The following is a 26,243-nucleotide window of genomic DNA, read 5'->3' as shown; positions in this document are numbered from 1 at the left end:
GCAAGGTTCATTCCATGCTCTTCTTTGACACAGATGGCCAGCCTTTTGTTCCTTCCTGAGAATTTTTCTCTCTTCCTATAAAGAGAGGGGACAGGAGGGAGGTCGTGACACACAATATACTGTAATTATTTCCAAAGACACATTCTGTCCCTGACCCTAGGACTTAAGTAAACTGAATCTTCCCTAGATATGTTGGCTTAGGGAAATTTATCAACATTGGACACTTTTGCTAGAGATAAAAACAATTGCTTGAAACTTATACCCAATAAACACAGCACAATGGCGGGGCCTACAGGGGGTGACTCAGCAGCTAGGTCTGTAACATTAATATACCAAGCAATGGCTAACGGCCACAGTGCTCCCCAGTGCTGGGGATGGGAATGTCCAATGCTGTCTATTTTAATGCACATTTGAAAGAATAATTAGATAAATGCCTGATTGTGATCCCATTGGGAGAGCTGCCAGTGTATGCTTTCTCTCTAAATGGTCAACCATGAGGGAAGAAGCCACATCAGATAGCATCTCAAATTGCTGAAGATTCTTCACTAACTGAATTATGTGATTTTAACTCTTCTTTTGCCAAAGGAGAACTACCAAGAAGGTCAAAAATGTACACAGTTTGCTAGAGGTGAAAATGAATCGCTTTTAGCAATATCTTGAATGTAAACTGAGACACTGTGTTTTGTCCACTACAGAATACAGTTTAACAGGAGGACCAGAGAGATGACCCAGTTCATAAAAGTGCTTGTCACACAAGCACGAGGACCTGGGTTCAGATCTAGCACTCACATAAAAAAAATCTGGGTGTGGTTATATGTGCCTGTGTTGTTTCCGTTTGTTTTATGGGTTTTTGTTGCTCACTAGAACACAATAAACTGATCTAACTACCTTTTTTTTTTGAAGGGGGGCTGTTGGTGACAGCGGTTCTCTGTGGCTTTGGAGGCTGTCCTGGAACTAGCTCTTGTAGACCAGTCTTGAACTCACAGAGATCCACCTGCCTCTGCCTCCCGAGTGCTGGGATTAAAGGCATGTGCCACCACCACCTGGCTTACCCTAATTCTTAACTTTAGCCTAGCTACATAATTTTAAAAGCTCCAAAAACAAAAAAACTTTTCTGTTTTTGCAAAAGTTGTTAGGAAGTGATGCATTCAAAGTGTGTGGTTCCCATTACAAAATGATATATACCATTTGATCTTTCTCTTTTAATGCATAACTCGTGTATATAATTCAAATTGATGGTCTTCAATTAGGGCAGAAAAAGAGAAATGAGGAAGGTATTTTAAAATGTTGAAATCATTCATAAAGACCCATCTTAAGCATTCTGGGTGGTATTTTGATGTCAGTGTTTGGGGCAAGCATGGGAATTTGGATAGCAAAGGTCAATTCTCAGGAGATTTACTTTTCTCCTTGTTACTTCCTCTCCTTTGTTTGCACCTTCTGGTCTAATTTGAAAGAAAAACTATCTGGGGTAAGTCAGAGCTAAATCTAATCCTAGCTGTTTACTATGGAGACAGCATTTTAATAACTGCTTAGGCATCTGTACATCCTTGGTCTTTTATCAAGATAGTAAACAATTTTATTCTTCCATTGACTTATTTTTTATCAAATTTATTGCAGTCTGACCATATAATAAACCTCATCTATTCAGAATGCATGGTGTGGTTAATTTTATCTTGCATAGATATTTAAGAGAACACTGTCACAATCAAATCATAGAGTACAGTGTTATCAATAAATTCTTAGCACTGCCTGCTTGGTTTGGTTTGGTTGGCTAGTTTACTCTAGTTAGCCACTGTTGATGGGGGAGGTCCTTCTGTATGTATGTTTATCTTATTGGTTGTTGAATAAGGCACTGTTGGGCAATAGGGGAGCAAATTAGGCAGAACTAGGAGTCGAGGAGGATTCTGGGAAATGTGTAGTAGAGACAGTCATCACTATGTGATCTGAAGAAGAATGGACACATTCTGCCAGCATCCTCAATAAGTCTTATAAATATAAGGATTAATGATTATGGTTGATAATTAAGACTGGGCTAGCAGATAAGAAATCCTAGTCATTGGCCAGCAGCATTGTATCTAATATAAGTCTCTCTATGTTATTTTGGCCACCCACGTGGCAGGCAGAACTGGGCAGCTGGCAGAAAGATTTATCGTTACAGAATGGTGTCAGGAATGGGATAAGAACCCTTGCCTCCAGGGGAGACTAGACTTATCGTTGCACACTGTAGTGGGGGATATACTAGTATCTCACTGTGGTTCATTTGAATTTTCCATTGACTAGACAATGATGGGCATCTCTTCACATGTTTATTGTCTATTTAGGAATTACCTGAACTTTCCTTAAAATCATCCTTTCTTTAAGTAATAAACTTCAGTAGTTATATATTCTGAAACTTTATGCATTCTACAAATTCTTTGGTTCATAACTCTCAGCCACTGCTCCAATGCCATGCCTGCTGCCTGCCTGCCTGCTGCTGTGCTTTCTGCCATGCTAGTCTGGAACTGTGAGTCCCAAATTTAACATTTCTAAGTTGCCTTGGCCATGGTATCTGATCATAGCAATAAAAAAGTAAACAAGACATTCCCTGCATCTTGAGTCAGTGCCTTTGCCGAAAACTGAGGCCTGTGGATATATTCAGTGGAGCAACATTTGCCTAGCCTGAGCAAGGTTCAATCCCCAGCAGCCCTTACACCAAAAGTAAACAATTGACTTTATAGATCTCCTTAGGGACTGTATTCTCTTTCTTTGATCTATATAACTATCTTGCTTGCGTTACACTGTGTTGACACTGGAACTTTACAGGAATTCCTGAATCTATGTCCCAGCCTTTTCCTTCTCTCTGACTATTCCAAGTCCTTATATCCTTACATATTTTCAGTAGCCAAGGATGACTCGCATGTCTGGTCCTGTCTTTATCTCCAAAGTATGGGTGTCACTGCCCTGTGCCACCACAACTCTACGGCACCCTGCAAACTGAGCTATATCCTCAGTATAATATCTAGAAACTTTGATTGGAGTTTAGTCTAATTTCTACATCAATTGGGAGAATTGGAGCCTCAAAATTGTTGAGTCTTCCATTCCATGAAAATAATATGTCTTCCAACTCATTTAGGCCCTTTTTAAAAAAATGGTTTTAGGAACTGAACCTAAGGTCTCATGTATGTGAGATCTGACAATGAACTGTACCGCAGCCCTCATTTAGCTATTTTAAAGTTTCTCTCAGCAATTTAAAGTGGTTTTCCATGTTCAGCAAACATTCACTCACCAGTCTACCTCATCTCCAGGAGTGACAAGATATTTTGGAAAATTCCTCTCTCTTCTGTGGGTATGAATAGTCAGACATCAGTTTCTACAAACCAGACCTGAAACCATTCTAGAAACGATTTGTTTAAAAATCCAAGTAACAGAAGGAATCTCTTAAATGCAAATCAACACCTGTGACAATTCTTCAGCAAGAACAGCTAGATTTAGAAACAGCAAGCCCAGAAGTTTGAGAGGGGTATCTCTCTATGGCAAGATGCACAATTTTACAACTTCCAATTTCTTTTTTGTTACTAGGGATCTGCTGTAAGTTTTGCTGACTAGAGAGATGGTCCCTGTCTTTAAACGAGCTCTTAGGCAATCCTTCTCAGTAAAGTCCCCAAAGGGACAGATTTCAGCTATATACATCCCAGTGTGCTCTGGGGCCTGTGGCTGTTTACACTTGAGTTATAATATGAAGTTATTCTTAGGAACAACAAAATTCAAATGCCATACCATACTAAGTATCATTTCCAATCACAATGAAAATCCCATAACACTTTGCTGTAAATACTCAGATACAAACACCTGGAATCATGGGTGAAATGATCAGCCGCCCTATCACCTAACAGTACAGCCCTCACTGTGCCTGAAGAGAAGGGGACAATAATCTGGGCTGGATTCTGATTCTGTGTGCCTTCTGTAATAAGCCTGTTCGAGTTTACGGACCTGAAATGTCTTTAAAATCACAGCATAATCCCATCAGTAGAACTTAGAAATGATCTGGTATTAAGACAACTTAAATTAAAAGATTTCTCAAATCTTAAACTACTTTCATTCCTCATGCCCACATTTCCTGTGTTTTGAAATGGTGGCACACAGCCTAGGACTGTACTGAGGTGGTGTGTAAGGGAAGAAGGGTCCCAGTGAATGCAATCACAGAATTACAGGCCCTATAATAACCTGTCAATTAAAACAAAAATACATGTTCGGGTCTCATATCCTTTGACAAAAATAACTCTCATTTTCAAGAATAGAAAGTGTCGGGGGTTTTATATCTTCTTATAAGAAATTTCCGCCCACTGGATGTAGATTTTACTTTTTCATTAAAAAACACAACATGTTTTGGTACTGAAAACTTCCCAAGAAGGGAGCCATGCTACACCCTCTGAGTCACGGTTTTGCTCTGACTGGGAATCTCTGCCCCCCCTCTGGCTCTTACTAGAGAGAATTTCTGAAACCGTTAGATCAAAAGGAAGTGATCGGAACATCGTCTCTGCTTCTCAGGTCTGTAGGAAACTGAAAAGCAGTGTGTCTACAGTTCTGGGTATTACCACCGGGTTCAAGGAACCACCACCGTGCAGAATACCATCAGCCTGAAGGCCGGGCTCCTTCAGGCCAGAACAAGGTTCTGAGGCCCCAGTGTTTACATGATTCTGGAGTTTCTCTGTAGGAAAAAAGAAATGCTTGCAAATACAAATTAATTCACTTCTTCAAAAAAAAAAGTTTCTTTTTTTTTTAATGTCTCCTATAGAAAGGATGGTAGTTTTCTTTCAGCTTGGTACTAACTCAGGGTACACTTGCAGAGGGATTTATTTGCTTTAGCTTTTCAAGTTGGTCATAACACATAGATGTTTAGAATCACCAATGTAGAAAAATCTGACATACTTTTCATACAGGAGCTAGAAAATCTAGGAGAGCTAATCACAGACCACTCTGTTTCTTGTCTGCCTCTCATGTCTTTGGTCCTCTGCAAGTACCCTGTTCCGTCATAGCTATAACCTACATTACATGTGCACATGAATTTCAGAATTAGCACATCCAGAACAGAACTCTGGGCTTCCATTGCCTCCAACAGATCACTGTATCTCAGAGAATCATGTGATTGTTGTGTAATTTCACTCAAGCCCAAAACGTGGTGACCATCCTATATCTACCTACTCCTCATTCCCACATCTAACCCTTTATGAGGTGTTCTAATTTCATTCGGTTGCAGTGACAAATACCATGACCAAAGCAGCTTAGGGGAGGAAAAGGTTTATTTCACCTTACGGGTTAGTCCATCATCGTGGGAAGTTGGGGCAGGAAACCAAGCAGGAACTTGAAGCAGAAACCGTGGGGTTTCTTGCTGGCTTGGTTACAGACCCATGCTTACCTTTCTCCTCTGACTATGGAGGAGCTGGCCACCCTACTTGTGCAAAAAGGCCAACTATTACCAACTCTTCCCTTCCTGTCCCACATCCTCCAAACCCCCACTGAGTCATCCCTATAAGCACACACCAGATCAATCTTCTCATTGAAAACAGAAACGTTTCTCTTGGTCCAATTCATCTCTGTCTCCTGGACTATTTCTCTTCCTTCACAGTAAGCTGGCCTAGTCACAGATTCCCTCCCACTCCCCTCTGAATCCACTGTAACTGGGCCTTCTCGTCCATAGTAGCACAGATCAACTCCTTCCCCTTTGCTGGGTCCTCACTTAGACCTGTGGATGTTAGACCCTGTGGTCCTTCCCTCTCCTTCGCTTCCCTCTCTTGACTCCTAGGTGACCAGACTTGGCATTCTTCCATCTCTTTGGCTACTCCTTTTCAGTCTCCTTCGATAGTTTTTCCTCCATCTCCTGACTTGTATTGGAAGAGCTCAAGGGGCCTGTTCTTTCTCTACACTCCTTTAGTAATCTTAACAAGGTTTACAACTCTAAATACCATCTATATGCCATTGTGTCAAAAATCTTTCTTTCTGCCCTAGCCCAGTCCCCAGAAACTTCACACTCGCTACCCACCATTTGCTTAGTCATTCCCACCTGGATGAAGGGTGCACACCTCTATCTTGATGACCCAACTAGATTTCCAAGGACCACTCCTAAACCTGCTCTGCTTCAGGGTTTCCTGTAAATGACAACTCATTCTCCCAGTCACTCTGGTCCATAACCTGAGTAGCCTCTACCTATGACTCCCAATCAGAATAATCATTCTTTAGGAATAAGTATAAAAGTTCAAAAGAAAACAGACTTTTTGTTTTGTTTTGTTTTAAATTCAACCTCACAAAAAAAATATAAGTTGTTGTTAAAAGTGCTGGAGAGTGGTTGGTGTGGCCGGGTGCTGGTGGCGCATGTCTTTAATCCCAGCACTCAGAAGGCAGAGGCAGACAGATCTCTGTGAGTTTGGTCTCCAGAGCGAGTGCCAGGACAGGCTCCAAAGCTACACAGAGAAAACCTGTCTTGAAAAACCAAAAAAGAAAAAAAAAAGTGCTGGAGAGTGGTTGGTGTGGTCATGGTGTAAAGGACCAGAGTCCAGGTAGGATGGAAATATAGAAAGCAGTACACAACTTTCCATTGGTTTTCCTCAGGGCATTTTCTTGGTTTCTGTGCAGGGCATTTAAGTCAAGCACAAAGCCATGTCCTGGAGACTTCAGGAATATTTCCAATGTAGGGAGAGAAAATCTACAATTGAGAACAATAGACAAGACGTAAAGGGACAAAGCCCAGAGATGTGGAGAGTGTAGTGAGGCCAGGCTGACAATTTGCCTGGCTTTTAATAGAGCTATCTGCTGAATTCTATGCTAGAGAGGCACTAGCCAACAAGAAACAAAGAAACCACTCCACGGCTAGAGAGCTCCGTAGACCGTTCAACAATCTCTAAAAGCTGAAAAAAGGAATATATATATATATATATATATATATATATATATATATATATATATATTCAAGTTCATCCAAAGATAGGGACCTGCTGAACATCCTTGGCTTTCTTGAGGAAGGACACAAAGATCTATGCTTTAGGGTAACAGCAACTAGGAAAAACAATGTCTGAATCCTTCCTTTAAAGTCATCTTCTCCTACTCTGTCAGCTACAATAAAATCAAATGCTCAAGCTGGGGAAGTACTTCAGTTGCTAAAGCGCTTGCCTAGCTAGCATGCTTGAGGACCGGAGTTTGATCCTCAGCATCAAAATAAATAATTTAATCCTCTCTGGAGACAGACCATGTCAGTCAATGTGTTTTTCTGCACACTGAGCAATATTTACCCACACCCCTTAGGAGTCATCACTGGGGTGTAGGTAAATCTTTGGATATGTGGGTCTCTTCTCAGGTCTCCCTGCCTATGCTTCACAGCAGTCTATTCCCAATGAAGAAACTAAGTGGTGTGGCTCTTTTTAATCAAATTGTCAAATTCCTACTCGAAATTCTTCGGGGCTTTTAAGCCTGGAGTAAACACCCAGGCGTTCAGTGGGACATGCAATCTGGTTACTGACTTCATCTCCCCTCTGCTCTCCTGCTCCACCCACTCTTACTCCTTAGCCTTGTCTTCAAACATGCCTGATGGGAGGAGAACTCTGTTCTTGCTGCTTCCTTGATCTGGAATGTTTTATTAGTCTTAAGTTTCATTACTTCACCCCTTCTCATCTTTGCTGGAATGCCACTGTCTGCATCCTTCCATGGTCTTCTCTAACCAGCCTAAAATCCCTGTATCCCTAGACCTAGTCTTGCACGAATTTTTTCCTGCTTCATTCTTATAAAATACAAATTTTATTCCCTTGTCTTAGTTTTTATGATTCATCCACTAAAATATAGATTCCAAAGGCAAGACTGTTAATTTTGTTTTGTTTCTCACTTCTATACCTCTAGTTTCCAATGCCCAGTTCTTGGCATATAGCAGATACCCAAAACCCTTAGACCAAACCATTGCATTTCAGACCATCCAAGACAACCATGTAGAACACAGGTATCTAGGACCCTCAGCTGAGAGAGACTCTACACAAAAGGTTTTATCACAAATACATAAACGCTACTGTAACAAAGCAAGTAAATGAGATTGCCCTAGGGGTCATAGACAAAGAACCAGACTGAGGATACAAACTTACAGAACTTTCAGTAGCGATCATACTATTGATAAATCCCAGCTATGGCCTAAGACATCACTATTGGCTACCCACTCAGTACTCATTCTCCTCTGTGTAAGCAACCAATCTGTTCCTCCTGTCTCCTGGAAGACAGAGTGCAGAAACCCCAAGTTATCACCCTATCTCTGAACCTAAGAGAGATGACTATTGTTTCTGCTGTTTGCAATGGGTTTCCTGCTCCGAGTGGGTAAAAACACTCTGATAAGCTGTCCAATACTTGTATGAAGTTATGCTAACTCTTCTTTAGCATCTCTACAAATCTACACAAACCCTTCTGGATCTCTACCTCTCAGACTTTTGAACCTTTGATCAAAGTCAAACGTTTTCAATTTATTAGTGTGTGAATGTATGAGGTTTATGGATGGAGCTCGGACAACTGTCAGGAATTGGGTCTCTCCTACTGTGGGTTCCTGGTGCCCAGACTCAGGTCAACAAGCTTGTTTTTAGCCTCTAAGTTATGCCCATCAGGGCCATTCTAAAGGTACATTTTCCCAGACGCTAACCTCAGCATTATATTCATTTACTTGAATGTCACTTTCTCAAGTGTTTCCTCAAAAGTAGTCAGATCGAAAGTCTTAAGCAGTGTCTGTCTATAGCATTTATTATAACCTTTTTAAATACTATTACTTACACTACTTTACACTGTAAACTACATTTGCCAGGTACAGTTCTAAGTACACTTTCAATTCTCACAAATCCAAAGCGAAAAATTCTATTACTCTCATTTTGTAAATTAGAAAAAACAGAGCGTGCAGCACAAAAATTACAGCTTGCCCCGGTGTTGCTGCGCAGAAGCTCGATTGAAGCCTACCTAGATAGGGAGCAAATAGCTGAAATGAAGGTGTAAATGCAAACCCGAGTAACTAACCACAGGGATGCATACTTCCTAACAAAATTTTCAACATCTCTGGTTCTAAAACTAATCCTAAAACGCTCTGCTCTAGGGCGCCTGGAGCGTGGAGGATGAGAGCGTCGGGGAACCTGTTTAATCCTGCCCGGCCCTGTCCCAAATTTAGGTGTCCAAAGGGCGGCCCGAGTCGCTGCGGGAGCCCAAGGGTCCTGTAAGAGCGGTGAGCGAGCGTGAAGGCAGGTGGAGCGGAGGAGGAGCTGAGAGAGGAGACGGCCCGCCTCCGCCCGCCCGCCCGCCCTGCGCGTAACAGAGCTGCGGCCGGATTGCCAAGAGCACGTCACCGCCGGGTAGCGGGAAGGAGACGCGCAGCGGCGGCCAGGGGCAGAAACAACCGCGGACGCCCCCGAAAGAGCAAGAGCACGTGGCCCTGCGAGGATGGCGCTGATAGCAGCCCCGCCAGGCGGCGCCCCGCAGCCGGCGTCATCTCCGCCCCAGTGGCCGCCGCCAACACCGCCATGGACGCCGGGCCCGTCAAGGAGCGGCCAGTGCACAGGCGCGCCCGAGGACCAGCAGGTGGGCGGGGTTACGAGCCGGAAGTGTCCATTACTGAGGTCCCTTCCGGAAACCCGGCCGGCCGGAACTGCCTGAAATTCCCGCCTCCAGGCGGAACCTCGCGTTGCCCGGCAACCGGCGGGGGCGCGGCAGACTCGCTCCAGGCTACCCGGGGCAAGCCTAGAGTAGCGCCTCCCTGCTGCGCGGGCCCCCTCGCGTCGCACCCGCTTCCCAGAGAGCCTCGTCCTCGCGCGTCGCAGCATCCCTGCCCTTGGCACTATTTACACGTCTCCGACTTCCACGACTCCTTAACCCCCACCTGCCTCAGAGCCCACCTCCACCGAAGGGGAGGTAGTTCGACCCCCGACATGGCGTCGGCGATGACAGACCACAATCCTCGCGCGGCCGAGGCCTCTGGCACCTACACCTACACCAGCAGGCCCCGGGCCGTGCCTTGCCAGCGCCGCCGCTACCGGGACAGCCTGTTGCAGCCGTGAGTGACCCGAGTAGCTCCTGTCCGGTCCCCACTCTGCATGCCCATCTGCTTTCCCATGTGTACACGCGGTCAAAACCCCCTGCCCTGAAAGAACGCAACTGTGTGGTTAAACAGAAGCACAGCTGGCCTGAGCCATGGCGTGGACACGAGTGGTTATAGACAGCCACCACCAGACACCACGCGGCGAGGGGGCATTCTCATACACACTATTAATCCACAGTTCTGCCAAGTTGGGTTCGTGTTTCCTCCCCTCCCCCCGCCCCTTCCTGCAGACGAGGAAAATGAAGCATGGAGTGATATATAGTACAATGAGAGAGCCCGCCACCTAAAGCTCTTTTCACACCCGTCTGGGTGGAATTGGGTTAGCCTTCCATGCAGGACCACAAAATGTATTGTGGCCCTAGCATTTACAGTTTATGTAAGAGACCACAGAGTTTATAGTTCTCTTGGAGTTAAGTTTTGGAATAGCAGAACGTAAGAGTTCAAGCTTCGGTGGGCGTTGGTGGTGCACGCCTTTAGTACCAGCACTCGGGAGGCAGAGGCAGGTGGATCTCTGTGAGTTCGGAGACCAGCCTGGTCTACAAGAGCTAGTTCCAGGACAGCCTCCAAAGCCACAGAGAAACCCTGTCTGGAAAAAAACAAACAAACAAACAAACAAAAGAGTTCAAGCTTCAGGAAGCAGGGATCTCTGCACCCTTCCTATACCTTGGACCTTGCCTGTCACACAGGAAGCTCTCAATGTAAATTGAAGTGGTGATTGAACACTTGTAACTCTTGGCCAGGTCTGGCACAAACCTGTTACCCTAGCTCACCCAGAAATAGAAGCAGTAGGGATGGTTGATTTTTTTTTTCTTACAGTCAATTGATTTTTATGTTGAAATGTGTTGACTAATAGGTCAGTGTATCAAAGTAATACAGAAACCACAGTAAAATGTTTCATGGAAGTAGTTATTACCAATCAGAATATGTGAGACCCTTACCATAAAAAAATGATTACCTTCATGATACCCTTATAAATGAACATATTGGGGGGAATGCCATTAGCTGAATCTGCTGGCCAGTGACTATCTATGTAACCATGTCCAAAGAGTGAATGTGTTTAGGTCAGTCTGCCTCTGCTCTACAAGGTCCTTAGTCCAACCAATCTTGTTCAAAAGTTTCTGTATTGACCATAGGAAATAACTTCTCCAGATAACACATCGATAGACTAGATCACAAGGTGTCTAAGGGGAGTCAAGATTATAAATTATCTTGATGAGGTATATAACTGGGATGATTCCCGGTTTTTTATTTAGGTATGAGAAGCCAACACAAAAATAGGACTATCTCATTTTTCTCTCAGTAACTTAAAATTTTAAGATTAATACAAGCCTGATGTGGTTCAAGGGCGTCTGCCCATTTCTAACACAATAAATCGTAAAAGTGGAAGAAACCATTATAATACAAGTTTTCTTATTTATAAGCCAAAAGTTTTAACAGTTTGAGCATCCCTAATCTGGAAACCTGAAGCTTTTTTAAAATGTGTATGTGAGTGTTTCTGTGTGTGTGTGTGTGTGTGTGTGTGTGTGTGTGTGTGTGTGTGTGTGTGTGTGTGTGTGTGCATGGGCGTGCTGGTGTCAGTGGAGCCCAGAAGTGGGCAGCAGATCCCCTGGAGCTGGAGGTGCAGAGGGTTGTGAGCTGCCTAACATGGGTGCTGGGAACCAAACTCTGGTCCCCTGAAGGAGCAGTATGAATATTTAGCCCTTGAGCCATTTCTCTAGTCCCCAAACCTAAAGATTTTTGAGTGCCATGATGCCACAATAGAAAATTCCACATAGGACATTATGTGACTGGTCATAGTCAGAATACAGGCACTGTAAAAATATTGTATATAATTACCTCCAGGCTATGTATGTAAGGCATATATGGAACATGTTTACATTTGAGTCATATATTCCAACTGTGAGAAAAAATGTGAAATATTTTAGTTCAGATAAGAGTACTCAGTGTGTACACATTATATGTATTTGTTGATAGTTAACAATCACAAATACATAAGCACAGTAACATCCACCAGTAGGCTTGTGCCCAAACCAAAATACGGCATCCTCCTCTTACAAATCTGTTAGTAAAGAGCATACAAACCTTAGTAAGTATTTTTAATACAAAGAACTAAAAGAATTGCACTGTACCTTTTGTTTGACTCTAATCAAATGAAGCTTAGCATTGTCATGGTGGACAGAATATGTTGTTGGTTCCCTAGAGATGTCCTCACCATAATCCCCAGAACCTGTGAATGAACTGCCTTGTATGGTCAGATGCTCTTATCAGTATAATTAAATTTCAGATGTTAAGATGGGGAGGTTGTCCTGGATGTCTAGGTGGGGCCAGTGTCATCTCAGTGAACCCATACAAGTGAAAGGAGGAGGCAGAGGCTAGAGGAAGGCTCTATTAGACACTCCTCTCTGGTGGCTATGATCCTATACCTTATAGAAGAAACAGAATGGAGGAAAAGTTGACTTTGGCTTCTGATTCAAGGGGATGCCATTCATCATAGCAGGGAAAGTGGCTCTTTATTGTTCATAGTGTGATCAAATATCCCACAACACAGATGGATTTGTGTAACTTTTTAATTCAGATTTAAAGAGACCCCCCCCCTACACACACACACACACACACACACACACACACACACACACACACACACCACAATGAGAATTGTTCCCATTTATTAAGCACTGCTGTGGTGCCAGGAATTAAAGCCCTCACAACAGCTCCAAGAAGTAGGTAGTATTACTTTCATTTCCCAAGGTCATGCAACTAATATGTTATAGCCACAGTCTATGCACAGATTGATTTCACAATCTAGACCACTTGTGGACCAGTTGGCTGTACATGGAAGCAATTCACTTCTTTCTTTAAGTCATCTGTGTGCAGTGTGTCAGCATGCTAGAATTCAGAGGGAACATTTAAGAAAAGACCCTTAGGAGTCTACCAAATACTGAGAAAGGCAGGCACTAAACATGTCACTGTACACCAAGAGAGAAGCAAGGCATGCTGGGAGGGCATAGAAGAAGGCCACTAGCCCTGTAGAGGACATAGGACATGTAGTAGGGCCTGAAGAAATAGTCAAATGAGTTTGGAGATTGGGCCAAGGCATAGGGGAAGGAAATGTTTCAAAAGAAGAAATCACATGTTCAAAACTCCCATTAAAAAAAAAGTCAAGACTCTGTAAGACCAGTGTGGTTAGAAAACAGGAAGACCCAGGAGGTGAGAGACCCAGGTAGGCATGGGAAAGCAGTGGAAACAGTCTGTGAAACCAGAGGGCTACATTCAGCTTTCCTTTTTATGCCACTGGTGTTGGAAGCAGAAAGGCCAGGGAAGAGAATGGGGAATAGCTAAGAGGGGGGCTTAAAAATGACCCTCATTGTTGGTTTTCAGCTTATAAAAGTATATTATCCTTATAGAAACAACTGTAAATAAAAGATGGGTGGATAACAACAATTAATCGTCTTCTGATCACTCTGCTTCTTCTGTGTTAAAATCAGATTTAACCATTTTTGATTGTTCTTGTTTGTATTCATATAAATGACCATATATATCAGAGAGATTTCTTTCCAAAATAAAATAAACTAGTATATAGTTAGCTTTCCCCTCTTATTAAATAAGCTTTAAGTCTATTTTCCTCCTATTTTCTTGTTTGTACAAGCACATACATATTTATAAAAAGCATTCAAAAGAATCCGTCATGCCTAGGGCATTCTTAGGACTTATATTTCAACCCTTCCCACTTTCTTGCCTGTAGGCCCACTCCTGTCCTTAATGCAAGCCATGTTATCAGTTTTGTATGCATTTTTTGTACTTCATTTTTGTACTTCTTTCCAGGCTCTCATATTTATTTTCAAATTCACGGCTTATTTGTGACTACACAACAATAGCGCTCTCTCTCTCTCTCTCTCTCTCTCTCTCTCTCTCTCTCTCTCTCTTTCTCTCTGTGTGTGTGTGTGTGTGTGTGTGTGTGTACTTTCCATCACTGAACAGGGACCAAGAAAACTAACAGAGGAGGGAGCAGACTGATTTTGGCTCACACTTTGGGAGGCTTTGGTTACACGGTCATTTGTTTCTGGAGGTGAGGCAGAGAATCATGGTGGAAAGAGTGTGGGGAAACAGAAATGCTCATTTCATGGCAGCCAGAAAGCAGAGTAGAAAATAACAGAAAAGATCCAGAGCCAAGATTCACCTTCAGGGTCATACTCTAATGACTTCACTTCATCCATTTAAACATAACTTTCTATAATTCCACTTCTCCAATGTCTGTGCAAATTTTGAATCCACCAGTGGTCCAAATTATTGATAAGGTCGGAGAGCTCCTGACTAGTCATCTCTAGGACATCCACACAGACACCTACAAGTTTGCTTTATTGATCTCCTAGGTATCTCTCAAGCCAGTCAATCAAGATGAACATCACAGTTTGTTTCACAGCAACAGTAGCATACACAGGTTTGACCCTCTTAATAATTGGATTGCTCACTGTCTTCCATGGCATTGTGATAATGCAGAGTATGGGTGTAACTGTCACTGTTAAAACTTTGCACTGACAGGGCGTTGGTGGCGCAAGCCTTTAATCCCAGCACTCGGGAGGTAGAGGCAGGTGGATCTCTGTGAGTTCGAGACCAGCCTGGTCTACAAGAGCTAGTTCCAGGACAGCCTCCAAAGCCACAGAGAAACCCTGTCTCAAAAAAAAAAAAAAAAAAAAAAACAAACAACAACAAAAAAAAACTTTGCACTGTTGATACATACTCGGTTTGCTTCTAGATTTCCCTACAAAGAATGAGGTTTTAACAAACAACTTCTATGAGGTAGGTTCTTAGGAATGTGATTATTAACTATACATATATTTAATGTGGACAAATACAATATACCTGTCCTTCAAGAATATTTAAACATATACATTTCGTCCATATCAACAGTAGGTGTCATGGATTTTGTTGTTTTGATAGTGTGAACCCAATATTTTCCCTTATTATTTTAATTAACAGTAGAAAGCATTAACCAAATCAATACTACTACTCTTCTAAAATGTTACTGGCCTCCATGGATATAGAATAATTTGAGGAAGAAATGTTGTTCTGGTCAATTAAGAGAAGTTTTGTGGCAGTCCAGGTAAAAGATATGGATGACAAGTGAGTACTGGATAAGTGTAAGGAAGACCAGCCAGGGTGTGGTGTGGAGTCAGAAATTCTTGCTAGCTGTAGGGATGGGGAAGAGAATGTAATCATACATGACTCCCAGTGTTCTCAAATAAGTCACAACTGTGGTCATTGGCACCATTTAGTGAAATATAAAACACTTAAAGTAATAAGTTGGAATGAGAAAAGAATAGTTCAGTGTTGAAATTGCCTTCTAGACATCTTAGTAAGATTATCTCTGGGCAGCTGGATGTGCCTGGAGTGGAGAGTAACGAACTAAAAATAAAATAAAACTGTCCTGTAAGTTATAGGTGAAGCTTTGCTCATGGATAGAAAGCTGAGCCCTTAGGAAGTACAGATAAGTAGCTGGAAACAACTCTTGAGTAGTATACAGGGCTAGAAAAAAAAGAGTGTTCCCATGCAGAAGCTGGGCACAACCTGAGGCCGGGGAACAAGGACAGAAAAATATGTCTGTGTGTTCAGGAAAGGCATCAGTCTGTATCAGCAGCTCAGCTCACTTGGTCACTTCTGATAGCATATCACTGGTGTAGGCTGTGAACAGAAGTGCACTAAAGGTCTCCTCAGAAGTCAACTTTATATTTGTACTCTTCACTGTCATGATTCCTGACATTCAAAATTTGTTTACATTTCAACAGTTCCTGGAGCTTTAAAGAACAATGTAAAGTCTTTTTAAAACTTGATTCCTTTTTTAAATGTAGAAGAGACTCTGACTCATTGGCCCTTTTCACATTTGCTGGACAGTCTTGAGTGTTTACAGCCTGAGCCCAGCTCTGTGTCTTACTAGGAGGGGAATCTGGCAAAGTCTTTTGCATTTTTCTTCTGTGCAATAGAAGTAATAGTTCCCAACATGAAATTTTTATTGTTAGTAATAAGTAAAATTTGTAAGGCCCAGCTATTGTAACTATTATGTAAACGATAGCTATCTGTCTCCTTATTTTATAGACTTACTATACTTTCTTTTATACATTTTTAGATATTTTTATTTTATGTATATGAGTGTTTAGTCTGCATGTGTATGTACCACATACTAGAGACACGGGGTCCCAAGAAACTGGGAATTGTAGATGGTTGTCAGATGCCATGCTGGGAACCAAACCTGGGTCCTCTGGAAGAGCAAGTGCTCTTAACTGCCAAGCCATCTCTCCAGCCCCTGTAAAATATTTTAAATCTAAATTATATTAAAATGGGTTCATCTATACTATTCACTTAGAACTTTCTGTTTTACAGAGTTGACGAATCTATGACCTATGGAAACATAATGTATGACAGAAGGGTGATCCGAGGCAACACCTATGCACTACCCGCAGGACAGGTGGTAAGCAGTCGGAATAGTTGTCCTCATTCAGTTCTGTTGCTGTAACAAGCACCATGACCAAAGTAGTTAGAGAAGGAAGGGCTTATGTGGCTAACACTTCCAGGTCACAACCCATCATTGAGGGGAGCCAGGGCAGGAGCTCATGCTTATACAGCCTAGGGATGGTGCCCCCCACAGTGGGCTGGGTCCTTCACATCAACCATTAGTCAAACAGTCTTGTGCAGACAAGGCCACAGACCAATCCTATCTGACTAGGTACTCAGTCAAGCTTTGCTGCTCCCAGGTGACTCTGGGTTTGTGACAAGTCGACAATAAAAACTAACGGGACAGCTGTCTACCAGTGCTTTCATGTTACCTGTGGTGAAGGGTCAGTTATATGTTTGTGTCACATTTTGATCTGCCACCTAAAACATTCATAAAATAAATAAAAAATTACTTGAAGAGTGAATTTTTAAAATACATAGAAGGTGGGGGTGTGGGCCATGATAGAGTAGTTGCCTAGCATTGCAAGGCCTTCAGTTCAGTCCCCAACACTGCCCCCCAAAGTATGTGTGTAGTATGTATGTATGTATGTATGTATGTATGTATGTATGTATGTATGTATATATATGCATATGTATGTGTGTATATGTGTATATATGTATGTGTGTGCATGCATATATATGTAGGTACTTGCAGGAGCTAGAGAGGAAAGGAGTTATTGTTTGATGGGCCCAGAGCTTGAGTTTCAGAAGAGCAAATAGTTCTGACGGTGAGCAGTGGTGGTTGTCACTGCAGTGTGGCTGTTCTCAGGACCATGGAGTTGTATACTTAAGGACAGTGGGTGTAATGGGCAGTTCACTGTTTCTGCCCCATCTGCCACTGTTTTCTTCAGTATTCTCTAAAGGTTGAGCCCTTTCACCAACCAATACATTCCCCAGCATAAAAAGGAAAAAGTGGTAACTTTTACATTTTATGTATTTTCCACAATTATAAATAATTACTAAAATAAGTCCTAATTTTTTATTCAACAGGATCCTAGTGGACCCTCTGAAAGTTTCTAAACTTTGACTTTGGATTTTTGTACTAAATGTTGTAGATCAATTTAAGCAATTCACAGACACCACTAGTGTGAAGCCATGTTCTGGCTGGCATCTGACAACATTTAGTTTGGTTTAGCTTGTCTTATCCCCTCCTACTGATATTATTTAATTGAAAAGTCTGAATTGCATATTGCCCAATCAAAAGTACTTACTTAGTTTCAAGATCTAGCTAGACTGAATACCTTGGATACAGAGATGAGTGAGACATGCCATAGTAGTAAGTGGTGATTTCTTGGCATAGACTTCACATACAGTAACTCCATAAGCCCTGCAAATGGCCATCTGTGTAGCATTACAAACTAAGTAGTAGATCCCATGCCTGGGTCTGCGTCAGCATCACCTGGAAAACTGATTAAAAAGATGTGTCTCAGCCTTGCCCTTTGCCCCAGTCTCCTGCATCAGGACCTCTAGGGCTTGAATACCTAACTATGCTTTGTTTTCCCGAGACAGAGACTCACTATCAAGACTGCATTTTTAAATAAGCTTCTCTAGACACTTTTGGTACAGCTGGCTCAGGAAGATCCACACATGGGATCTATTGGGTTGCTTTATTTAGTAGTACAGTGAGCACAGTATACCTAAACAAAAGTGGAAAAGAAAATAATTCTGGGGGCTGGAGAGATGGCTCAGTGGTTAAGAGCACTGGCTGCTCTTCCAGAGGACCCAAGTTCAATTCCCAGCATCCACATGGCAGCTCACAGCTGTCTGTAACTCCAGGTCCAGCAGATCTGGCATCCTCACACAGATATATACAGGCAAAACATCAATGCACATAAAATAAAAATAAAAATTATAAAAAAAGAAAATTCTGTTTTTACAACTTCTTTAGTCAAATAATCAGTACCTTACTATAAAAACCTGCCCTAAAACGTCCTGTTCTTCCTTGTTAGGACTAAAATCCCCTAAGTCACATTCTCAGAAACCCACATACCCAGCAAGAGTGCAGATCCATACCCTACTCAGCATGTGGAGGCACTGGGCACAAAAGTAGAGCAGAAAGCTGAATTTCCACCCTCACACACCCACAGTGAGGTAGGTAGTAGGAGACACACAGGTTGCTGCCCTACTTTTTCTGAGTGCTGACAGCAAAGCCAGTGTAGAGCTAAGTTTGTTCTAATAGTAATAAGAAGAAACAATAGGATAACAGTCGGTGCTGCAGCTCCCCCCAAACACCAGACCTACACCCCTACCAGTACCATTAAGGTTGTGTCAGTAGAGCCTAGCAGGAAATAAGGCTCCCATCCCCGTCAAACGCACACCTACTGCAAAAAGAGTGACCTTGTACTGAAAAGAATTAAGTTGGACCTGAAGTGTCACAACATAGGGCTCCAAATCTCTAACAGTAAGAAGTTATTCATTATAAAAACCAGGACAGTCTCACATGAGATAACACAATCAAGATGACAATATATGATAACTCAGATGGAGGAATCATAAGACAGTCAAAATTATTTTAACCAGAGGTGAAAATTTGTGAATACTTTATACAAACAAATAAGCAACTTAGCAGAGAAAAAATAAGTCACTTTCAAGAAGTTATATGCTGTAGAATTCCTTGTATGTAATTTTTTTTAAAAAAAATTGTTACATAGCTAATAGGATTTTAAGTGTTCCCAACTCAAAAAAATGTCACACATGCTCATTGTGATAATCTAATCACTACACTTTATATATGTGTGTTGAAATGTCACACTGTGACCTGTGAATAAACACACTTGCTTTGTGTTGATTAAAAATGAAAATGGGAACCAGGAATGCTCAGTTATCAAAGTGTGTGCCTTTCAGTCGTTGTGAGGAACCGAGTATGTCCTCCAGCTATAGCATACATAGTACATGTCACACTCACAGACATGAGCATTCCCATATACAAATGTACACAGTTACACACAAGATTTAAAATGCATTTCAATTTCAAATTTTAAATATTGAAATTTTTCATACAAAATAATTTCCAAATTTCCTTTTTGTAATTGTCTTAACTTAAAACAGGCAGTGTTTTCAGCCCTTTAATCAACTTATTTTGTGTACTTGAAGAAGCCCCCCCCCCCTTTTTTTTTCCGAGACAGGGTTTCTCTGTAGCTTTGGAGGCTGTCTTGGCACTCCAGGCTGGCCTTGAACTCACAGACATCCACTTGTCTCTGCCTCTCAAGTGCTGGGATTAAAAGTGTGTGCCATCATGGCCCGGCTTGAAACTTTCTTTGGACTCAAGATGCTTTCTCTTTGAACTAAAAATTTTTAAGGGAAATATATTCAATTGAATTCAGATGTTTAAAAAAAAAAAAAAAAAAAAAAAGCCCTAGTGGTTTTCAATTTCTTAACTATCCAGCAACATTTACTGTAACAGATTAAATGTATCCTTACTAGGCACCAGAGGAACTGATGGTAAAAGTGCTTGCTTGAGGAAAAACAGGTGATTAACTAGGATTCTACACCCATGTGTGCCAGTGTGGATTTGCTGTTAGCTTGGTGTCACCTGACCACATCCCAGCAAAATGGCCACATGGCACCACTGGTCAGAGGCATTAGCTGACACATGCTTTGGCGGTAGCCAGGAATGGCTTTGTCAGTGGCAGTGGCCATCCACTTTGAGAACTGATGTCTGATGTTTCTAAGCCTCATCTATCCCTCTCAGCCCGGACAGCCTGATCCTCTGGAGCTTCAGCGACAGCAGCAAGCCAGGAGGAAGTCTCTTGCCAGGAAACGAGCCCAGGCGCAGCTCAGGCCTCGGACACCCGAGCCTGTGGAGGGCAGAAAGCATGTGGATGTACAGACAGGTAGCTGACCATGCCCCTGGCACACGGTTCACTTGGAACTTATGTTTCCTTTCCTTTCTATCATTTGTGGATCTCCTGTGTTTATTAGCCCTTCCCCAGTCCCATTGTGGGGAAGTGTGTTCAGTAAACAGATGCACAGAGCATAGGTTGTTACAAAGTTGGGAGTGCTACAAGAAGGGGTTTGGATTTGGTAAGAGTTCCCTGAATACTAACTCTCTCTCATCCCTTCCCCCATATTATATGGCTGTCTTAGTTGAGGTTACTGTTGCTATAATGAAACACCTTGATCAAAAGCAAGTTTGGAGGAAAGGATTTATTTGATTCACATTTCCCCCCTTGTAGTTCATGAAGGAAATCAGGACAGGAACTCAAACAGGGCAGGAACCTGGAGGAGCTGATGCGGAGGCAGTGGAGGGTGCTGCTTACTGGCTTGCTCCCTGTGGCTTGCTCCGTCTGCTTTGTTATAGAACCCGGGACCACCTGCCCAGTGATGGCCCCACCCACAATGGACTGGGCCCTCCTCATCAATCACTAATTAAGAAAATGCTCTCAGCTGGGCAGTGGTGGCACACACCTTTAATTCCAGCACTCCGGAAGCAGAGGCAGACGGATCTCTGTAATTCGAGACCAGCCAGGTCTACAAGAGCTAGTTCCAGGACAGCTTCCAAAGCCACAGAGAAACCCTGTCTCAAAAAAAAACAAAAACAAAAACAAAAGGAGAAGAGGAGGAGGAGGAGGAGGAGGAGAAGGAAAAAGAGAAAGAAAGAAAGAAAGAAAGAAAGAAAGAAAGAAAGAAAGAAAGAAAGAAAATCCTCTCTACAGTCTTGCCTACAGGGGATCTTATGGAGGCGTTTTGTCAGTTGAGGTTCTCTCTTCCAGGTGCCTGTGTCAAGTTGATAAAATTAGCCAGCACACTTTCAAAGTAGGATTATTACTCACAACCCAACAAAAGTCACCTTTCTTTTCATCAAGACTGACCAGGGGGGTTGCGGATTTAGCTCAGTGGTAGAGCACTTGCCTAGCAAGCTCAAGGCCCTGGGTTCAGTCCTCAGCTCTGGGAAAACAAAAGAAAGGAAAGACTGGCAAGAGAGCATTGCAGCTCTGTCTGCACATTTTACTTGTCTATCAGTAAGAGTGAGCCACTCATATTTAGTCACCTGCCTTTCACACTGGCCTCTCTCCTTTGCTCTCCATGACTTTTCATGTAGGTGCTCCTAGGTAAGTTCCAAGGTTTGCTGCTTCTCTCACTCTGCTCACCTGTGCAGACTTTCATTTTAGGGAGCTGAGGAGGCCCTGACTGAATGTGTAAACAGCAGAGGAAGGCATGAGTGAATGTGTAAATAGAAGAAGCCCTCAGAATGTGTAAACAGCAGATGAAGTTCTGAGTAAATGTGAGTTGTTGACATAGGCATAACCATGGCAAGGCCTAGTACTGCAGACCCACAGGACATTGGCAAAGCCTTCTACTGGTCTGAATGTGAACGTGGACAGTGTCCAAATATGAGTGTTCACAGGTGATTGACCAGTGTGTGCAAAAACTAGCAACTGAAGACTTGTCCTCCCAGATGTTTACAACCAGAGACTGCTTGCCGAGACTAGCTAACCACTTCCCACCCCCCACCCATGGGGTGCATAATAAGTGTGCTGAGATTCTGGGTTGCTGTGATAGTAGGTGCTCCTCCATCAGAGTGAGCATAGCCCACCTGGCCCCAGCTTTTCTGGACATGTGTCTGTGTGTCTGTCCTTTCTTCATTCACTTGCTGCCCCTGTCAAGTTTCCAGGACCAAACCCCTACTGGACAAGGCCTTTCCTACTGACAGAATCTTGGTGAGCTGACAATACTTGGTGTTTTCCAGAGACTGGTGTGACTTGAGATTCTTCTTCTATCCAGTGGAGACCATGAGAAGACTCACCAAGGTTATTTCTGGAGTAAAAGCAAAAAGAATAAACCACACTGCTTCCCTGGCCCTTGTCAGGGATTAGCCATCTTTGGGATTCTGACTGCTAAGGCTTATCTTGGTCCTAGGTGTGTCCAAAAGCTATAAATGTGGCCAACACAAAACTGTAAACTCAAAACATGAGAGGTTTTACTAACTTTTATTTTGTACCTTGATTGTGTGGATCTCAACTTTGTAGATGCCATGTCATGTCATAAGCACAGAAGACTGGACACAGAGTTTGTTATCATCTGAACATTAAATGATACAGCCCTCCTTTTTATTTACTGCTCCCTCTGCCCCTTTACCTGTGACTCTGTTGTGTTAAAAAGAGTCCATGTGACAGGTAACTTTGGTCCTTTTTACAAAGTGAGGGCAGAGAACACTATCTTGACTGGACCCTGTGTTCAGCCTTTGACACCAGTGTTGAAGTCTTGTGTGATGTCACATTGCCCTGCATCACCAAGTTACTAATGTGACATTTACTTGTGTCTGTTTCTAAACTATGCTATAGAGAATACCAAAGAGCAAGTTAGTTTGGTGCATGATTCTTAAAATTCCCAGAGTCCTTAAATTCTTAACACACTATTGCAAATCCTGTATTTACTAAAGATGCAATCTCTTACTATAGACCCTGAGTTGACCTTAAATATGAGATCCTCCTGCCTCAGCCTCCTAAGTGCTGGGATTGCAGGTGTGAGTCACCAGGCCTGGTAACTTAGTTCTATTTGTGGAGAGCTGACATTTCAAATAGATGTCTATGCCTAAAATAATTCATAATCAATTGTACATAATGTTCTTCCTAGAATTATACCTTGAAGAAATTGCTGACCGAATAGTTGAAGTTGACATGGAATGCCAGACAGATGCATTTCTGGACAGACCACCAACACCACTCTTCATTCCTGCCAAAACTGGCAAAGATGTGGCCACTCAGATACTAATAGGAGAGGTACGGTACATCCTTCTGGCTTCCCTCTTCCTTCAAAGATGACATACAGTTAGGCTCAGGTAAAGCTTCATAGAGGCAAGAACCACTTCACAAACAAATTCACTGTTTGGATTTCTTTCTAGGTATTACCTACAGTGGTTTTATTCCTGTAGTACCAAGAAATTTTTTTGTTTGTTTTGCTTTTTGGGTTTTTTTTTGGGGGGGTGTTGTTTGTTTGATTTTGGTTTCCCAACTGTCCTGGAACTCGATCTGTAGACCAGGCAGGCTGGTCTCGAACTCACAGAGATCTGCCTGCCTCTGCCTCTGCCTCTGCCTCCCAAGTGCTGGGACTAAAGGCGTGCACCACCACCCGGGAAGAAATGTTTTTAAGTATACTATTTTGATTATTCCTACTTTCACAATTAAAAAAATCATTACAAACATTTTTACACATTCCATTTTGCTTACATAATTACTTATGTATGTACTGAAAATTTGTACCTCTCTCAGTGACTCCAAAAGTCACTTGTGGAGTGCATAACTTTTATGAAGGGACTGTATGTTTAAAAATTCTGAATGACATTTTCATCTCCATGTAGAATGCATGAATAGGTCAGTTTATGGAATAAAAGTTAATAACTACCTGAATAACGATGTAGAGAAGTGAGAATAAATGAACTTTAAAAGCTGTCACTAAAATTGGGAGACAAGGTTAGTTTTCAGGCACTGCACAGGAAGTATTGACTGTTAAACACAATGTGTACTGTTCTTGGTCCTTAGTAATGTTTAGCAGAAAAAAAAAGACAATATGAAAGACAGGAAATTTCCCTTTAGTTTCAGAATTCTGTCTTAAAATCATTGAGAGTTGGTGTTCATATTGATACATGTAGACTTCTTTCATTATTTTAACTATTATTAATAGAGTTTTGCCTATACTCACAATCCTCTTCTGTGTGCCTTGTGGGACAGCTTTGAGAGTGAAACACAGTGGCTTTGCAGAATCTGACACACAGACAACACTGTCACCCTCCTTTACACAGATAACACAGCCTTCTTCTCCTGTCATCCTCCTTTACATTCTTTTACACATTTGGTTCAGGATTAAAATTTTGTTTGCTTTCTTCTGTATTTAAGCTCTTTGACTTTGACCTTGAAGTCAAACCAATGTTACAAGTTCTGGTGGGGAAGACGATTGAACAGGCCCTTCTGGAAGTGATGGAAGAGGAGGAGCTAGCCAACCTGCGGGCCAATCAATATGCATATGAAGAAATACGCAATGTTGAACTGGCTGAAGTGCAGAGACTGGAAGAGCAAGAGAGAAGGCACCGAGAAGAAAAGGTGGAGCTGTCTGTCTGTCTGTCTTGCTCTTTTATTTCTCTTATTTCTTTGGGAATGAACCCAGGCCTTCCGTCCTCTATGTATAATATCTGGAGCTGTTCTTTAGTCTTTTGGCTACCTAATATATTACATTCAAGCTTACATTAGGCTAGTGATCTTTTTAAATACATGTGAAGAAGACCTGCAGTATGTGTCGCTCAAGCCTTTCCTGCAGATCATAAATCTCTCGTGGTTGACTTATATTTTGTAAGTTCCAACTCCTAGTAATGTATTTTAGTCAGCTTCCAAAAGCTCCCAGTGAAATGCAGGTTCCTATATTACATGTGTCCAAACTGGACGATGCTGTTAACTAACAAGAGTTTGGAAGGAGCATTAGAGAAAGAAATACCATAATTAGCCATCATCCAGTAGCAGAAAGATGAAAGGAAGGAAAGAAGGAGGGATGCTGGGGGCTAGTGGGGTAATGAGCAGAGACCTGAAGAGAGTGCTAAAAGTCTTTCTCTTGGTGGTCAGGACCTGGTTTCCAAATTATGTTTTATGAACCTTCAATAAGAAAAGTTTTATAACTCATTTTAATAAAGTGTAGCCTACAGCTACAAAAATCTATATTTAATCATATTTAAGGGCCTTTCTGTTATTGACAGTGGCTGTCACTCTTTCTTGTATGCTGCATAAACAGAAAGTAGTGCCAGAATACTTACACAGTGATAATGACTTCCCAAAGAGCCCAAATCACTGTGAAGAAAAGTATGTATATTTTCTGGAAAAGTCTTCTCAATACTTAATCAACTGGATTTTATATTTTCTTCCAGAATTACTAATAATTTTATGAAGAACATGGGACTCATAGTGAGAAATGTTCCTGTGCAAATCTTTGCTTGCATATATAAAATAAACACTGACTGCAGAAGCTATGTTGAAATAATATATATATATATATATTGAAAAACTAGAATATAAGTCATCTAGATTTGTACATGTTTTTAAACCTTGAAAATAGATTATTTGAAAAATAAGTTAATGCTGCCACTTCTATATAGGCACATAGAAAAGCATTCATTATCTCTATAGACGTTATGTGACCTAAAGGAGAAAACCACACAAAACAACAAGCTTTTGTGATCTTCAAAACCATTTCAGCTTTATTAATTCAAATAGATACTAAACACAAATCAAACCATTGGCCTGTGTTCTTTGATGGAAGTACATAAGGATAAAATTTCGTATTAGTACTACTTTATGATGTTACTAATAAAAATGCATGTGATTATCTATCATAGTTTTAGACAAGGTCTAAACAACTGTATAACCCAGGATAGCATTTAACTCACCCTTCTCCTGCCTCAGTCTCCCAAGTACAGGCATCAAATATCAAAGGTGTGTGCCATTGCATCTAGCTGCCATTATTTTTTTAACAGCTTGCATGCAGTTAAGCATAGAAATTATTTTACTTGAAAATGGGTCAGGAGATGAGTTTTACCTCAGGTTCCTTTATTTCTTCATAAACTTATTGCCCACTAATTGCTCAAACACGTTGCATTGCAGTGAGTCCTTGACAGACACTGTGCTGAGCTCTTTTGGCAGCTGTAGACTTCCACACACAGCCTCACTAGTTCCAGTGCTGGAGAGGACAAACTGTT

At 41.9% G+C, this 26,243-nt stretch overlaps 1 protein-coding gene across 2 annotated transcripts in view; it reads left to right on the top strand.

The window, feature by feature from the left end:
• The first annotated feature begins 9,291 nt into the window (after nt 1-9,291).
• Rsph3 (radial spoke head 3) overlaps nt 9,292-26,243 on the top strand; it is a 35,407-nt gene continuing 18,455 nt past the window's right edge. Inside the window, exons 1-5 of one of the 2 annotated variants that reach the window (XM_027401083.2) lie at nt 9,292-10,033; nt 16,454-16,541; nt 20,256-20,397; nt 23,141-23,286; nt 24,400-24,603. In XM_027401083.2, the coding sequence (XP_027256884.1) occupies nt 9,504-10,033; nt 16,454-16,541; nt 20,256-20,397; nt 23,141-23,286; nt 24,400-24,603 (1,110 nt within the window). In that variant the 5' untranslated portion in view covers nt 9,292-9,503. The remainder of the gene's footprint in view (nt 10,034-16,453; nt 16,542-20,255; nt 20,398-23,140; nt 23,287-24,399; nt 24,604-26,243) is intronic. The other variant, XM_035440438.1, reaches the window with a different exon arrangement.

Source organism: Cricetulus griseus, chromosome 2 (assembly GCF_003668045.3).
Source record: "Cricetulus griseus strain 17A/GY chromosome 2, alternate assembly CriGri-PICRH-1.0, whole genome shotgun sequence".
Classification (NCBI taxonomy): Eukaryota; Metazoa; Chordata; class Mammalia; order Rodentia; family Cricetidae; genus Cricetulus; species Cricetulus griseus.
Note: the sequence above shows the minus strand (reverse complement) of the source record. Positions and strands in the feature narration are given on the sequence as shown.